The sequence below is a fragment of the Paroedura picta genome, chromosome 6 (assembly GCF_049243985.1).
Source record: "Paroedura picta isolate Pp20150507F chromosome 6, Ppicta_v3.0, whole genome shotgun sequence".
NCBI classification, from domain to species: Eukaryota; Metazoa; Chordata; class Lepidosauria; order Squamata; family Gekkonidae; genus Paroedura; species Paroedura picta.
In genome coordinates, this window is record NC_135374.1 from 32,284,851 (window position 1) to 32,301,880 (window position 17,030).

Consider the following 17,030-nt stretch of genomic DNA (forward strand, 5'->3'; position numbering starts at 1 on the left):
TGTGGTAAATTGTTCTGCACCCTAACTAACCAAAGTCAAGTGTCTGCCAACATTAAAGTCATGCTGTATTTCTTTGCCTGTGTAAGGGATTTGTTATATCTCTTGCATCTTCTTTAAACATGCCCAGAATGCTGATGCTTGAATTTTGGGAAATTAACCCTCTAAAATTAATGTGACTTGGATCACTGGGTTTGCTTTTTCTTCTTCTTTTTTTTAAAGAGTGCTTCAGAGCTGGTGTTGCTGAAAGAGCACAAAGGAATGCAAAAAACTGCGCAGGCAGCAGCTTTGTGGTCCAGTGTAGGAACGGGCATGATTCATGAAGGCTAGATGCTGCAGCACTGTCAGGTGACTGCTGAATGGACAGCGATTGTTCCCCTTTCCTCTGACGGTGCAATCCTATAGAGCAACATTCCCCAACCCCCGGTCCGGTGACTGGTCCCGGTCCGTAGATCAGTTGGTATTGGGCCGTGGCTCCTCCTCATCCTCCTCCCTGGCTGCTGCCTCGAGGGCTGCCCTGCCACTCTGCCGCTGGCTCACATTTGGTGCTTTCCAGCAGCTGCCATGGCAGGGGCTCCCCCTCGGTGTGGCACTACACTGCTGGCAGCGCCCCCCAGCAGGCAGCGGGAAGTCAGGGGCGCCAGCAGGAAAGCAAGTAGAGCAGGAGCTCAGGCGGCAGCGACATCCCTCGGCAAAAGACTACCCCCTCCCGGGCCTCAGTAAAATTGTCAAGCATTGACCGGTCCTCGGTGATAAAAAGGTTGGGGACCACTGCTATAGAGAACAAAACCCTTCTAAAGCCATGGAAGACAGGTGTAGTTCTGTTCAGGATCACACATCATATCCTAGCTCATTATACCCGTTAGAGCTTTTTGCTCTCAAACAGCAAATCTGGTGGTCCCTGGTCAGAAACAAGCATGCCTTTTGTCATCCGGGACTTTTTCAGCTCTGGCCCCAACATGGTGGAGTGCTCTGCCGGCTGAGATCTGGGCCCTGCAGGTCTGTAGAACTGCAGGGCCTATAAAACTGAGAGTCGTTCTGCTGGGCCTATGACTGACAGCAGGCACTTCCCATTGTTGGCCTCCCCGCGTTCCACCACCCCTTCAATGCCTTGTCATTCACTAAACAATCCATTGACTGCTGAGTTGTCTTTTTACATTTTTAATTTTTAATAATTTTATTGATACTGGTTTTTATTTACTGTTGCATGCTGCCCTGAGCCCTCTGAAAAGCGGGATGAGCAGCCTATAAATCAAACATAAATAAGTAAAGAAACAGGGAGTGAGAATTGGTAAGGAATTGATGTAGGCTGGGGGAGTTGACTTTCCTGGGGGAATAAATGGATGTAGAATTGTTTGGAACTCTGATTCTATGTTTGCTACCTGCATTTGTATAGTGTTCAGTGTCTGGTATTGGACATGACAACACATAGGCAGATATCGGGGGGAGGACGGGGACGATGACAGCGTATGAGGCAGAGGACCAAGGATTAGATCACACAGAAGATTTCTGTAGACTGAAGGGGGCTGGACTCTTGCTGTTTTCTACCACTGTCAAATATACATTTTTACAATTTATTTATGTCCCTTAATTCAGGAGAATATAGGAAGAATAATAGAGAAGGAGCTGGAATGCAATGTTCCAGCTCCAGCTGGTCTCCTCTTTTGTAAAATTTCAGACAAATTTCAGCTGAAGTGTTAGAAATAAATGGCCTTCTCTGTGATGATTGGAATCGATGCACAAATTTTATTATTCTCCCCCTCGGGTTCAACAGGAGACGCTTATCTGCACCCAGACATCAGTTCTGTACAGAGAAACTATGAGCAAAGAGTCTTGAACTATTTCCGCAGGGTTCACTTTTGACAGTGAGCACAGGAAACCCTGTTTAGTGAATGACAAGGCAGAAAGAGGAAACTCCACAGCCATCAGGACCTAATCAGTCAAGGACACTCAGACTGGCTGCAGAAAGCAAGGGATGTGAAGAAGTAAACTGAGATGCTTGCTGGTCAGGACAAGAGGGCTGTATGAAATGATGTTCACCGTAAGAGCAGCTAGATGTATGGCACAATGGATGTGGCGGTGAGGACTGCATGAGACATGATATCTGACATTCATTTTGTTATGAAGACCTGGAGTGCCAGAATTCTGCTCACTGTCACAGTGATCACGGTGCCAGTCGGTAAGTGCACCTTTTACCTGGCATTTATATGAGGTCGTTTTTTTGTAATCGCTGTGGCTTTCTGCATTTTCTGTGCTGAAGGATCATGTGAAGAAATAGCATTTGCCTGGTGTTCACCATCTGCTTGTCATGGTGATATATGTATGCCTATGGTGATATACAGTATTTGCTGACGTATAAGGCTACTTTCCCCCCCTGAAAAACATGCCTCCAAGTAGGGGGGTCGTCCTATACGCCGGGATAGACATAGTTGCCCATAGTGGCCCATAGAACTGTAATATAATGTAACAAACTCTATATTTTGAGTGGAAATGTTTGGGGGTCGTCTTATACGCCGGCAAATACGGTATGTATGCAGTACTCTTCACATTTTGTAATGGTTGTTACCTTGTCTCAAAATGTTTATTCTAACAGACATTGTTCTTATTTATATATGTATTTATTTACTTACTTTATTTATACCACACCCTTCTCTCCAACCCAAAACAACTTACATCACTCTCCTCCCCCCGCCCGTCTTATCCACACAAAACCCCTGATAGGTAGGTTAGGCTGAGAGTGTGAGACTACCTCAAGGTTACCTAACAACTTTCCAGGGAACAGCCAGAATTCACATCTGAGCCTCTCAGATCCCTGTCTGAAACTCAAAGCCCGGGGGCCTTAATCTTTCTGAGCATCCAGTCACCTTTAGAATTTTCAGGGGGTAGTGAGGACCACCCCAAAAAGAGGTGGAGGCAATCTTAAAATTGCTAGCACACAAGGCCAACCCAAGCACAGTCTCTCCCTGTTAACACTTTCCGGGAAGGGAAGCCTGAAGGGCACTGGGACCATACACTGACTAAGGAAAGCCCAGGTGTGTACAAAGCCTCCTGATCCTCCAATGGCTGCCTGTAATTGCAACTGTGGAAAACACTTTCATTTGAAGGAAGGTGACCAATAACAAGGCCCGTCTGACAATGGCATCCCCAAATTTCTGAAAAGCTTAGTAAGGACCAAGGGAAGTACTGGCAGGCACAACGGCAGCATGGGTGCCATGTTGGGGAACCCTGGCATACATTAATGTGAACAACGGATTTTTAAAAATCAACCACACATAATTGATTATTATCTGTGACTGCTGGATCTGATCATACTACATTATCTGCAAGGCACTTCTGTCAGTGGAACAGAACTTAGCTTCCCCTCCATTCCTGCTATAGCCCTCTGCTCTCCTCTAAAACACTGCTCCAATTGGGGGAGCTCAGATGGGCTACTATGGGAGCAGGTAGGCAGAAAGGTTCTGTTGTGTTCATGGAAACACCTTCTGTTAAGAAAAAAATGGACTTTCAAGCACTAGATTGTTATTACTAGGGTATGGGTGGAAGATTGAATAGCCCCTTGTGAAGGCTACTTTGATATGTGACAAACTATGCAATCCTTTTAAGATAATTAAAAATTAGATGTATAGCAAATGCCATCCCCACTGGAGACGCAGAACTGCACTGTTCTTCTGTCATCTATTTTATCTGCACAACAACCCTGTGAGATAGGTCTAGCAGAGTGTGTTACCCAGCAACATTCCACGACAGGTTGGGGATCTGAATATTAGAGACATGACAGGTTGCTTAGTTGCTCTTTTATTACATGTTGCATGTTGTGAAGGTAACCTGATTCAGGGTATTCCATCCAGTTCCCTCCCTTTTTGACACTGTAGCTTCCAACATCATTCTGGGAATGGATCTGGGGGTCCCAGGTTAAAATCTCTACTCTGCAATGGGTGATCTTGGGCCAGTCACATACTCTCAGCCTATCCTACCTTACAGGGGTGATATAAAATAAATAAAGGAAGGGAGACTGGTGTAGCTGCTTTGGGCTTCCATTGGGGAGAATGGGGAGAATAGAAGTAAAATAAAATAAATAACTGATGGACAGACAAGCTGATTATTTTGTTACAATAGAATCATGGTAAAAGCAAACCAAGTGATTTCTTTTATTATATTTTATTTGGGTCAAAGTCACATAAGGAGCCCAAGAGCTCATGCTGTCTATTGACAGCCCTTCTTCTCCCACCCAAGACACGTGTGTGTGTGTGTGTTGAACTATAACTGAGATCCCTTGGAAATTGGCTTGGAGTGGTGGTTACATCCCAGCTATATTTATTATTCAATATTGTTTGGCTATTTAGTCTGCCTATTTGTGTTTGTTTTTGTTTTAAAGAAAATTGTCATAGGACATGAAGATCTGGTTCTGCTGAGTAATATGCACAACTAATAATTACTATCAATGGAGTGTGGTTAAAGATACTGTAAACTGTACAGTTTCTAGAACAGAAATGGCTGTGGAAAATGCTTTGGGTTGGGATCTTCAGTTGATCACAGTAGGTCTCATCAGCACATTTTAATAACCTGATCACTTTTATATATACAATATGAGAGAGGACAAGAGCAATTTTATGGGTGTTGTATCATGACTCTTTTTTGGGTCTTTCCCAGCAAGAGGGTCCATTCAAAATGACTCCGTACAGCATCTCGTCAGCAATTCTGCTACTGCAGTCTCAGTGGCCAAGCCTGCAACCCAGCCAACAACAGGTAATGTTGACTAACCTCTGAGATTTATTGATACTGAAACACAGATAACAACACTATTTACATCCATGTGGTTTCTTTTGTTTTATAATATAAAATGGCTTGATCAACAGGTGAAGTCAACCTTGTGGCTAATATACATAAACTGGAGTCTGAAAAATTGCCATGTCTAGCGATGGATGCAAATTTTAGACCACTTGTATGATAGATTCAGAGTGAATTTCCTGTTTGTAATTTCAGAGCTAATCAGTTGGTTCATAAGTGCAAGCACTGAATTCTAGTTTTCATATACTGTTTCTTTTTACATCCCAGCCCTGAAGCCATTAGATCTTTTTTCCTTTTTGGAATCTCTCAAAACAGAAGTTATGACTAATGCATACATCAAAGTTGCAGCAGCCTGTAGTGGCGATAAATACAGTGGGAAATTACCTTTTTTGTGAGTCAATTTGACTGTTAGCTGGGAATGTCTGAGAGTCCAAGGCTAGGAGTTTGGAACAAATTACTGCTCAAGCCAAATTACAGCTTTAACGCCCATTGATTTTTATTTCTGTATCTCCCTCACAGGAAAAACCAGTATATTTGCCGTGGTTGGTACGTCCGTCATACTGGTGTATCCTTTTCAAACACAAAAAACCTTGCTAACAGTATGGAATGTGGATTTGATAAATGGGACACAATGTCATGTATCCTACTTGAGTACCAAAAATATATCTGATACAAACTGCAGTGAGAACATTAACTGGCTTTCTAGGCCTGATCAAGACTACGCTCTTCTCATAAAAACAGTGCAGATTTTTAATGAAGGATTGTATAAGTGCTCCATTTCACCCGATCGGGGAATTGCCATCCACGAGTATACTCTGACTGTGCTAGGTAAGCAACCCCTTGTGCTATTCTTTTCCTGTACATTGTCATCTAATACTTTAACACATGCTGAATAATGCACTTTCAATTTACTTTCAGTGCATTTTCATGATGGTTTACAAGTGGATTTTGCTGGATATATCAGAGCAGACAGAGAAAGAAGTCAGGGAAGAAAGAATACTTCTCAGTATGCAGTAAAAGATATGCTTTACTTAGATTCATAATGAAGCACTTTAGAAAGTAGAGAAAGCAGTTAGGTCACCAAAATGTTCTTGCAATATACTTTCAAAACTCACATTATATAACAACATGCCCCTTTAAGCAGAAGGCAGCTGGGAAAATTTCCTATCCCCCCCCCCCTTTGAAAATCATGCCCGCTAGAACTGCTTATTGTTCAACTAAATGAAATATCCTTGCTGTGGGGTTTTATGATTTTTCTTGTAATTGCTTTCAAAGAGTGCCCCAAAGAGAATTGTTGTGCAGTGCTATTTGCTGGCACCACAAGAAGGTACCTTCCGTGGATAAAAGGATCATCCCCCCTGATTGACAACTCATTTTTATAGTACTTATAAGTGTTTAGAGAGTCCTTGCTAAGGGCAGCATGTATTACTCAGACTGGGACCTGCCCTATGCGCTTCCATCCTCAGGCATTCCTTTCCTCTTGTCAATCAGAGCTTGTAGAACCCACAGTCCAGCCAGAAGCTGTTGGGTGGAGTGGTATGGACAGCCACGCTGCTTTCTGAATGAATATGTTAAAACAAATCACCTAATGAGTTCTGTAGTTCAAGGAACAGCGGATGATTCAGTGCTTGAAACTACATGCTCTGCATTTTGAAAATGCTGGCAGGGATGGAAATGCATTTGCTATGGAAATGGCTTTGCTCATCAGGCGAGCAGCACTTCTGTTCAAAACCCCTTCTTTTCCCTCAACATAGTCATAAGCAAAATGTGACTGTATCCCTTTTATCTTTAGCCAGCTATGTTCTCCTAGAGATCTCACCCTACTACAGTTAGTAAACCAATCTGACTCTTTCTGCCATTTTACCCCAGTACCTCCTCAGGTGTTCCTGACCTATGGCTCCAATAGAACTGCTGTGTGCGTGGCAGCCGCAGGGAAACCAGCTGCACAGATCTCATGGGGCCCGAAACGGGATTTTAGCCTAGTGAACGAAACTTTGCCAAATGGCACAAAGACCATCATCAGCACATGTCACATCACAAGTGCTGAAGAGAATAACTTAACTTGCCACATTTCCCATCCAGCTTGGAACAACTCCCGTGTCTTACTTCTTGAGTCAGGTAACCTTGTGGATCTTATCTGTTTGGCTGTAATTCCTCTTTGTTGGAATTCTCTTTTGAGAGTTCTCAGTTCATACATGTTCTGTTGTCAGCTGGAGTTTTTACTTTTTCTTTGAATGTTGGTCATTTCCTTCATTTCTTGCTGTTTCCTTTTCTTCACTATATTCCCCCTACTTGTTTGCCTTTATTCATAGGTTCTCTATTCATGTTTCTTTCTTTTTTAACATATCTGTTTTCTATCACCACTAACCATTTTTAGTTTGAATGGCAGCCCCTAAGTTTTAGAAATAATATGGGTGCTGCGTATCTAGATTTTCTATCTGCCCACATCTATCTGTCTATTTTTGGTGTCATGTTATTATTTTGTTGTCAGCTGTTTCTCAGATGGTCTGATTTTAATGGTTTTAGTTATGTTGCACTGTTCTCTTCATAGTCTTCGGATCATTTAGTGCTTAATGATTCTATTTAATTGTATTGTTGATTGTATTAATTTTATGTTGTGAGATTCCTTCACAACTGACATGTGCAAGTACCTGGACCTTTAAATTGGAGGTGCCAAGGATTGAACCTGGGGCCTTCTACACACAAAGCAGATGTTCTATATCTGAGCCGCAGCTCCTCCCGTACGTCCTCATTGGTGCTCTGCTATAATTTTGGTTTTGCAGGAATGATTCTTATAATGCGGTGGTCCCCAACCAACGGGGCTGCGACCTGGTGCCGGGCCACAGCTCCCTCTCTCCGCCCTCCCCCCCCCCCAGTAAGAAACTTCCCAGGCTGCAAAGTAAAAGTAAGAGAATGTTAACAACAACAACTTCCCAGGCAGTTTTGCGCATGTGTGACAGTTTCGCGCATGCGCGGGAGTGCTGCACATGCGCGTTTGTGTCCGCATGTGCGGCCACGCGATTGCCCTCCCCACTACCGCTGGTTCGCAGCCTTAAAAAGGTTTTGGACCACTGCTATAATGCATGCAAAATCTTAAGTTAGCTTTGGATTTTCATGTTGATTTGTCTCAAACCTCCAGCTTGGATGCCGGATGGCTTCTGTTTAGGAAGCTTTCTTCACATTATTCTTCCATAGAATTATTTCCAAAGCACTGCTCTGGAAGGGTCTATGGCTCAGTGGTAGTCTGCTTGGCCAGCAGAAGGACCTTGGTTCAGCCTTTGGAAGAGAGCTAATGACTGAAAACTAGACATCTCCTTTCATTCAGTGACTCTGATACTTTACAGCTCTTACTTTGGAGCTTTTAGTGGCTGCTGTACATAGTTTATATGTGTTAAGAACTGGTGTGTGTTAGATCCAGACCTTTGAGAAAGACCCTATAAGGGCTGAAACGCATCGGTCTTTTGGTTCACATAGGGGTAGTCAAACTGCGGCCCTCCAGATGTCCATGGACTACAATTCCCAGAATCCCCTGCCAGCATTTGCTGGCAGGGGCTTCTGGGAATTGTAGTCCATGGACATCTGGAGGGCCGCAGTTTGACTACCCCATAGCATACTGGTTTGCAAGAGCCTATGTGCTGGACATATGTTTTTAATTCCTTTAGTTGTCTTTTTTAAAATGTGCATAATAAAAGTAAGAGAATGTTAACAACAATATAGACCTGTTACCAGTTGAGGTTTTGTTCTTGTTGTTGTTGTCCCTGTTCTAGTCCCTCCCGTTTTTTGGGGGGGAGGAATGAGGTTGAGTTATGGAATGAACCTACTTGATCTCTGCCAATTTAAATTTCTGTCCCTTTGCAAATCTTCAGGCAGAAACGACCAACATTTGAAGGCCTCTAAAATGCCACTTCTGTATTCCATCATCAGTCTTCTCCTGGGAATTATTCTGGTTTTGCTTTTCATCTACCTCGCCAGACTCCTCTATGGAAAGTATGTATGCCAAAATTGCTGTTCAGCTGTTTCCATGACCATCATTTTCACGCAGAGGAAGAACCATATATGTTGGTGCTCTTCCTCTGGATTTGGGGGAAACATCCATAGGAGGAAGGGGGGGATCTCATTGTGCCATTCATGAATCGCCCCTTCCTATTTGCATTGGAACTTGGTAATTTGATCCTAAGAGTTGTTGTTTCATAGCAGTGAGTAATATACTCAAGCTGGAAAATCCAAAGGGGCGCTTAGTAATTTGGTAGGGAAACACACTAGATTGGTACAAAATGATTTGGGGTGGTATCTGAGTGAAGAGATGCAATCTGATTATATTCTTGGATTATATCCTTGGTGTAGTGGTTAAGAGCGGCAGCATGTAAGAGGAAGAGCCGGGTTTGATTCCCCACTCCTCCACATGCAGTCAGCTGGATGACCTTGGACCAGTCACAGTTCTCTCAGAGCTCTCTCGGCCCCATCCATCTCACAAGTTGTCTGTTGTGGGAGGAGGAAGGGTAGGTGACTGGAAACTGCTTTGAGACTCCTTCAAGTAGTAAAAAGCAGGGCACAAAAACACAGCTCTTCTTCTCCTTTTCTGTCAGGCAAAAGGAAGCTGACACATCTAAACACCCAGAAACAATTTCAAGACCTAGCATCCAGGTGAGACAAAATACTCAGCTGTGACAATCTTTGCGTTCAATGGGGACAGATGTTTTTTTCACCACTGCACATACGCACATTGTCTTGGCCAAAATTAACGTGGCATGTAAGTGTTGCTTACTATTACTGTCTAATAATTCTGCTAATTTAGCATGGCATTGCTGAGTTAAGAGAAATAATAATTCATGAAGCAGAAAATATCATTTAAAGGCTGGAAATTCATTGTCGATGACTGTGTTGAAAATTACATGAAATAAGAAACTTGGAGGTACATTCGTAACTATCTGGTTTCTTTTCCAAATACTATGTTTGATATATAATCGTTTGCTATTTTAGGCTGTATTTGGATATCTTAAATAAAGTCTGATTTAGGGAGTCTTCAACAAATCCCAGTTTGTTGTGATGTCTGATACCAGGGGCACCAACAAATTGGAGTTTGTTTTTGTCCCCAAACCAGGGCTGATTCTGCACTTATTTTGTTTATTCCATTGTGGATCCTGCTGAATTCCCCCCCCATTGAAAAAAAAATGTTCTGCACATGATTAGGGAAGCTCAGAAGGGGCGGGGGAGCCAAGCGCAGCAGGAGCCTTTCTTTCTTTTCTTGAGGGGGGGATAGGACTGGAGTCAGCAGAGGAGGGGGAATAAATCCAAGCGGAAAATCTCTGCTGAGAGAAGTTAGGGCTTCCTCTTTAAGGGAGGCCTTGCAATCTGAGAACAAGGAAGCTTTTTAACTGATGCCCTGGCCAATCAGGGCTTTTCTACAGCATTGGAGGCTCGAGGCAGCAAGTTATTTCGGGACAAGCAGAGAGCCACACCTTTACTCATGCTGATTTTTCAAACATCGAGGGTTATATCCACTCCAGGATATCACGGGAGAAAGATAGGGTCACTCTGGATCAATCATGCTTGTTGCAGATGAAAAATTTAAATAGCCGAAAATCAAAATGGAAATCACATTCAGTGTAGATGGCAGGGACTGAATCGACCTGGCATTGGAATAAAAGCTCTGTGCAGATTCAGCCTAGGACTCTAAATCTTGTGTTACAGACAAGAAACAAAGTTACATTTATTGTGAAATCTGATTTCAGCCATGTTGTTAGAAAGCCTGAATTCAGGCATCACAACAAATTGTGAATAACCAAAAGATTTTCTGAACAGGCAAGTGTTCTGTCTTTTATCCATGCATAACACACAACCATGAGAAGCTAGGCTTGATTCCAGTGGGTTAACCATGGAGGCCTAGATTCAAACATCTGCTTTTTCATGGAAGCTTACTGGGTGACTTTGGGGCAGTCACAGCCTTCTCAGCCTAACCTACCTCAGAGGGTTGTTGTGAGGATCAAATGGAGGAAGGAAGAATGTTGTAAACCATTTGGGGTCGCATAATCCCATAATGAACTAACATCCCATAAATGAACTAACAGTGTTTATGAATATTCTATTAACTGAGTATTTATGAATACTCTATTAAGAAGTAATCAATGGTTTATGGTAATAATTCTAAAACCTGTTTGATACTAATATCCTCTGTATGTTTCACTTTACAAAAAAGACCACGTAACATAAAGTTCAGCTTTCATGTGAACAGGGATAATTCAGAACATTGTCCCAAGTGCATTTAATATAACAAAAGAAACAAAAAAAGTTTTAGAAACTTCCTTTGCTTTGTAGGAAAACTTTAGAACTCTGTTTAGAAGGTGGGACAGGAGCCATATTTCCTTCACAAGAGATATGTTTTTCTTGTAGGAGAATGAGATGGAGCCCTATGCCACCTTTGTGCAAAAAGAAAATGTGATCTACGATACAACGTTTGATGCCTCAATGGGCAAACACTTCCCAGCAGGGCTTTCACCTTCCACATAAGTCTCCATCTTGGTATAGTGATTAAGTGCAACAGCCTTTAATCTGGAGAGCCAGGTTTGATTCCCTACTCCTCCACATGCAGCCAGACATATGACCTTGGATCAGTCCCGGTTCTCTCAGCGTCACCTACCTCACAGGTTGTCTGTTGTGGGGAGAGGAAGGGGAGGCACTTTGAGACTTCTTCAGCTAGTAAAAATTGGGGTACAAAAAACAGCTCTTCTTCCTCATCTTACTCTAGTTTTGTAATCAAATGAGAAAGAAAGAAAAACACAGCACAATAGGAAGAGGAAATATGGCTGTTGCCTTTTTTTAAATGACCTTACCAAAGAACATGGACAAATGCTTCTGAATTCTTGTCATGTGCTCAGTGTCCTGTTAACTCCATCACTTGTCAAAAAGCCAAATTGTCTGTTTTTTTGGTTTGTTTTTTGCTGCTACTGCTGCTGGCTAATTGGAGGCATCACTTGCCCCCAGATTATTCCTCCCCTCCCCATTCCCTCCCCATGAATTCTTCCAAAATCTTCTCTGTGCTTATTTTAGATTTCCTCACACTTACCTGATCAATGGCCAATGTTCTAGTTTCTGGATTTAATGTTCGAAAGCTGTTTTGAGAGCCATGGGACATGGTAGTTCTAATTCTTGCCATTATACGAATGCCAAATCCAAGCAGAGCCCTATGGAAGTACTATGGAAAGTGGGACGACATTACAAAAATCAAGTTATACCACTAGAGAACAATTTCAAGAAATGAACGAGCTTAGGTGTTTGCCACACCACAGACTGTACTGTCAGAAATTCAAGGATCTGTGCCATGGGAAGCAGAAACTCATACTGATGCAAGTGCCAGACCCAGATGTAATACACATTCCTGGCTCACATTATGAAGAACGATGGCTTTTTTGTAAAGTTTTATGTGCCATGTACATCAGCAGAGCCAATAAAGGCAGCCAACATGGTATACTGAATGCAGTGTCAAGATTTGGACTGAAATTTGCAAAGATGGAGAACCCACCACCTCCTGAGGAAGCCTGTTCCACTGAGAAACCGCTCTAACTGTCAGGAACTTCTTCCGGATGTTTAGATGGAATTTCTTTTGAATTAATTTCATCCCATTCATTCTGGTCTGTCTCTCAGAGGGAAAGTGACAGATGTCACAAGACATAGTCCTCAGACATCTTCACAATGATGCTTAGAGAATGGTCTAGAGATGCCTGCTGTAGCCACATTTCAGAAACTGAGTAATTCTGGAGGGAGAGGAGAGGGCCTGGGAACTTCAGAGGTGCTGCTCTAACCACTTTAGTCCAAATGCCAGTTGCACCTCTGATTTTGTTTTAATTGCTTATGATTAGAGAAGTATATATATGGTGATGTAAGCTCTATAGTAATTCCTAATGGCCTTACGGTTGTTGAGAGCCACTAGATGGCAGTTCAACCTCGCAGCTGGGTCAAATTGTGTGGAAAAATTTCTTTCCCCACACAATTTCCTTGATAGACTAGGAACCTTCCGTGGTCGATCAAGTTAATTTGCGGCCCCCCACCACACACACATACGTACACTAGAGGAGCAAAACTGCCTTACTTTTTTGCCTCTCCTGCTTTCGTTAAAAATAGTTTCAGAAGCTGTGTGTACGCTATAAGACTTCTTGAACACTGGCAAGGTTCCTTCTTCTATCCACTATCTTGGCCACTGTCTTGGCTCCCAGGGCAGCAGGAAGCCAGAAAACAATGGTCAGCAACTTTCTAGATGGGACAGAATTTTGTGAGAGTTTAGAACAGCCTTTCTCAACATTTTTACCATTGAGAAACCCCCGAAACATTCTTCAGGCTTTGAGAAACCCCGGAAGTGGCACGATCATGCAGAATACGGTTGGAAAGTGTATCTGTGCACACACTCACTTGGGACCCCTCTCCTTCCCATCCCCTCCAGGCTCATCGTTGCCATTAGGATAGACATGACTATATACAGTCATATCACCCGATAAATGTTTAACACATTTTTAAAAAGTATAACAAATTTATTAACTCGCATCCATTCGGGAAACCCTTTCAAGGCCATCAAGACACCCCCAGGGTTTCATGAAAGCCTGGTTGAGAATGACACGTCTAGCTTGCCATGCTGTTTTCATTGTGTGTTTGGGGAGAGTTGGGAGGTAAAGAGCATTATGTCTGCTCCCAGTCTGCAGAGGCAGCAGGGCGAGCAGGCAGGCAAGACAACACGACTAAGGCAAGACCAAGGGCCATTCTGCACCAGGATCTATGTAGCAAATTGGTTGCGGAACGAAAAAAACGCCATTTTAAATAGTGGAATTCGTCGTTATGCATACCTGCCTTTGTAGTGGAATCCAGTTGTGTTTCTATCGTTTCCCACAGGTTTGCGGTCTCGGAAAAAATCGCTAGCCAGGAAGCAATATTCCCGAGCTTTGTCCCGTCCCTGGCCGTCAAGCAGCCAATGGACGGCCATTATCATGCTCCCAAAAAGCCCCTTTCCCTTTAAGGAAGGCTTAAAAAAAATACGTTGTAACGAATCTGCATTGATTCGTTGCAACGGAGACCCATCTAGCTAGCAGGTGGTGTTTGAGCTGCCATTTCATCGTTGCCATGCTCCCCCCGAGTGAAAAAAAAAATACCCCCCCCCCTGCACGGGCGTGATTTTCGGCCGAAAATAGAGTGAAAAATAAAGGGAAAATAAACCAGCAAACGGGGCTGTGTGTTGCTTGGTGCTTGGTGACTTAAAACAGCTCTGGGGAGGGACTGCAGCCAGGGAAGCCTCGCTGGGTAAACGAAGGCTTGCCGGTGCGTTGATCTCCGCTCGCTCTGAGAAAAAAAAATGGCGATGGCTTCGCTGGAAGATCAGAGGAGAGAGCTAGGGGGAGGGACTTTGCAGAAACCGCAACAATGGTAATGCACAGAACTTTCCCGCTAGTGTTGCAGATTGGTTGCAAGAGAGTAGCGCTTTCCGGAGGGTGAATCCACTTTTTGGGATTTCCCTGAAAGCGCTACAACGAAGCGCTTTTTGCGGATCGGTTTCAGGAGGATTGCAGATTGTCAACAATGTTGAGCATAACAGCAAAACAGTAACGATTTCAATTTGCAACCATTGTGCAATTTTGAACGAGTGCGGAATGGCCCCAAAAGTCTGCTCCCTCTCAGGTCACCTGAGCCATTTTCTCCAGGGGAGCTGAACTCTTCATTCTGGAGATGAGCTATGATTCCCGACTTCTGTGAGGACTCAGATCCCATCTGTAGACAGGCATCTCTGTTTCTAAACAATACCTCAAGAGTGTGGATTGAAAAGTCCTCACAATCTCTCTCTCTCTGTCTCTCAATGGATGGATAGATCGGTAGACAGGTACAGCTATGCACAAACAGGCAGGGGAGAGTTTTCTACAAACCTGGGAGAATCTTCAAATTTGCAGAAAATCAAAAATTGGCAGTTTCAACCACCACTCCAAAACAGAAAATGCTGACTATGATCTCTCAGAATCCTGTGAGATTACCTAGCAACTGAAGCACTGGAATTGGGGGCCAGTTAACCCAGAAGGACACCAAGTTTGGGAGAAAGCAGCAGCAGCGTGGAAGGAAAGAAAATTGTAAGTGAGAAGAGGCGAGAGTGGCACCGGTGAGGGGGGACCGGGGAAATGCCTGAGAAGAGAAAGCATGGAGAATGGGACGGGGAACATAAAGAGGAGAACAGGCTTGAAAGAGAAAAACCAGGGGGCTCTGTGTGTGTGTGGTTTGCATTTTTGGAATGTGTGGTACACAGTGTGATGTGTGACTATCATTTAATGCTGTGCAGCAGGTGAAAAAAAACCACAGAGGAAACAGAAATGCTGAGTAGGTTTTCTGAATTAACACAGGATGTTTGTGGCAGAGACAGGACTCATAGACATAAACCTGGGAAGAGAACTTGAGAAGATGTTAGCTATAACTTCCTTGGCCTATTTCTCTCATACAGAAACATTCGTGGCCGGATGCCAACTGGTAGGGCAGGGCAATGGGGCCACCCACAGACAAGTTAGGGGTTTCTGTGCAGTGCTGAACTCCTCAGATATGCAGGGAAATATTACATTTTTAAAGAGACCAAAAATCCCTCTTGGTTTAGTAAACTGAAGACGTACAAAAGACAGAATTTGCTGCCATGAGATGTTTCATTGTCTTTTTTTCCATGGGCTTCCCTGGGATGTACTTAGGTTCCCATCCAGGCACTGATCCGCCCCCAACTGTGTTTAGCTTTGCATCATGTGCCTTTTTTTTTTTTTTTTTTAGACCATGCAGTGGTCCAGAAGGATGATTCAGCTGAGAGCCATTTAATACTAAATAAGCAAGTGATGAGAAATCATGCCTGTTTGTACTGGCCCATAGACATGTGGTTTGACTTTCCCCGCATTATACAAGTTTTCCATTTTCTGGCTCCTTTCCTATACACCTAAGGATCAGATTGTCTGGCTGGTATTTATAGTGAGGGCCAGTTCTTATGCAATCACTTTCAAAGGGGGAAGGGGAGTGCAATAGATACCTGTTTGAGAGCGCTTTTCTGAATACATTGAATTTCATAACCATATGAGAATCCCAGATGCCTCCTCAAATTTCTACAGTGTGTTTCATTCTGAAGAATCTCTCTTGCTGTTCTGGGATTGTGGCATGACTTCATTCACCACTATGTGGCTACACACAGCCATTGTTTCAATTGGTAAGCAACTCATTTATGGCAGGAAATAAGAACGTTATTCCAGACTGGAGCAACAGAAGGAAACTCACTTGGGCAAAACACCCTCTTTGCAGTTTGTATTTAGGCACCAAACTTAATTAAATCCTCACAACAGGCAATGTAGAATTTCTAAGGGTGTAGACTTCTCCCGTCCTCTTTTTGGACTCATGCTACTGTATTCAGCTGCCTCATAGAATAATAGAGTTGGGACCTCAAGGGTCATCTAGTCCAACCCCCTGCACTATGCAGGACACTCACATCCCAATCACTCATCTACTGTAACCTGCCACCCCTTTGCCTTCACAGAATCAGCCTCTCCGTCAGATGGCTATCTAGCCTATGTTTAAAAATTTGCAAAGATGGAGAACCCACCACCTCCCGAGGAAGCCTGTTCCACTGAGAAACCGCTCTAACTGTCAGGAACTTCTTCCAGATGTTTAGATGGAATTTCTTTTGAATTAATTTCATCCCATTCATTCTGGTCTGTCTCTCAGAGGGAAAGTGACAGATGTCACAAGACATAGTCCTCTTTAGAATTAGGATGATATGCAGGACTAAGAGCCAGCTTGGCATAGTGGTTAGGAATACTGACTTCTAATTTGATGAGCCAGGTTTGATTCCTCACTCCTCCACATGCCACCAGCTGGGTGACCTTGGGCTCACCACAGCACTGATAAAGCTGTTCTGACCAAATAGTGTGAGCAGCGGTCCCAGTCCGGACCACTTTGGCCAGGGCTGCCTCGGACTGCGTTGGCCTCGGCTGAAGCCGCCTGGGACTGCTTCGCTTCGTCCCAGGCGCCAAAGTTGAAAGGCAGCACACCACGTTGGTACACTATGGGGGCGGGGGCGGGGGCGGGGGCAGGGGCACAGGCGGGGCAGACATCTGTACCGGCGCAGTCTGGAGACCAAATCGTATGAGGAAAGGTTGAGGGAGCTTGGTTTTTGTTTAGCTTGGACAGAAGGCAACTAAGAAGTGATAAGATTACCATCTTCAAATACTTGAAGGGCTGTCACATAGAGCAGTGGTCCC

At 43.7% G+C, this 17,030-nt stretch overlaps 1 protein-coding gene across 4 annotated transcripts in view; it reads left to right on the top strand.

Annotated features, from left to right (window-relative positions):
* CD200R1 (CD200 receptor 1) overlaps positions 1-17,030 on the top strand; it is an 80,426-nt gene that overhangs the window by 636 nt on the left and 62,760 nt on the right. For 2 of the 4 annotated variants that reach the window (XR_013231814.1, XR_013231815.1), the window contains exons 2-7: positions 1,772-2,176; positions 4,648-4,743; positions 5,305-5,613; positions 6,655-6,903; positions 8,652-8,772; positions 9,372-9,429. Coding sequence is in view for 2 of the 4 variants with exons in the window: in XM_077342010.1 (XP_077198125.1) it covers positions 2,095-2,176; positions 4,648-4,743; positions 5,305-5,613; positions 6,655-6,903; positions 8,652-8,772; positions 9,372-9,429; positions 11,176-11,292 (1,032 nt within the window). In the remaining 2 variants the exon portion in view is untranslated. Of the gene's footprint in view, positions 1-1,771; positions 2,177-4,647; positions 4,744-5,304; positions 5,614-6,654; positions 6,904-8,651; positions 8,773-9,371; positions 9,430-11,175; positions 16,309-17,030 lie in introns of those variants that run through there. The other 2 variants (XM_077342011.1, XM_077342010.1) reach the window with 2 other exon arrangements.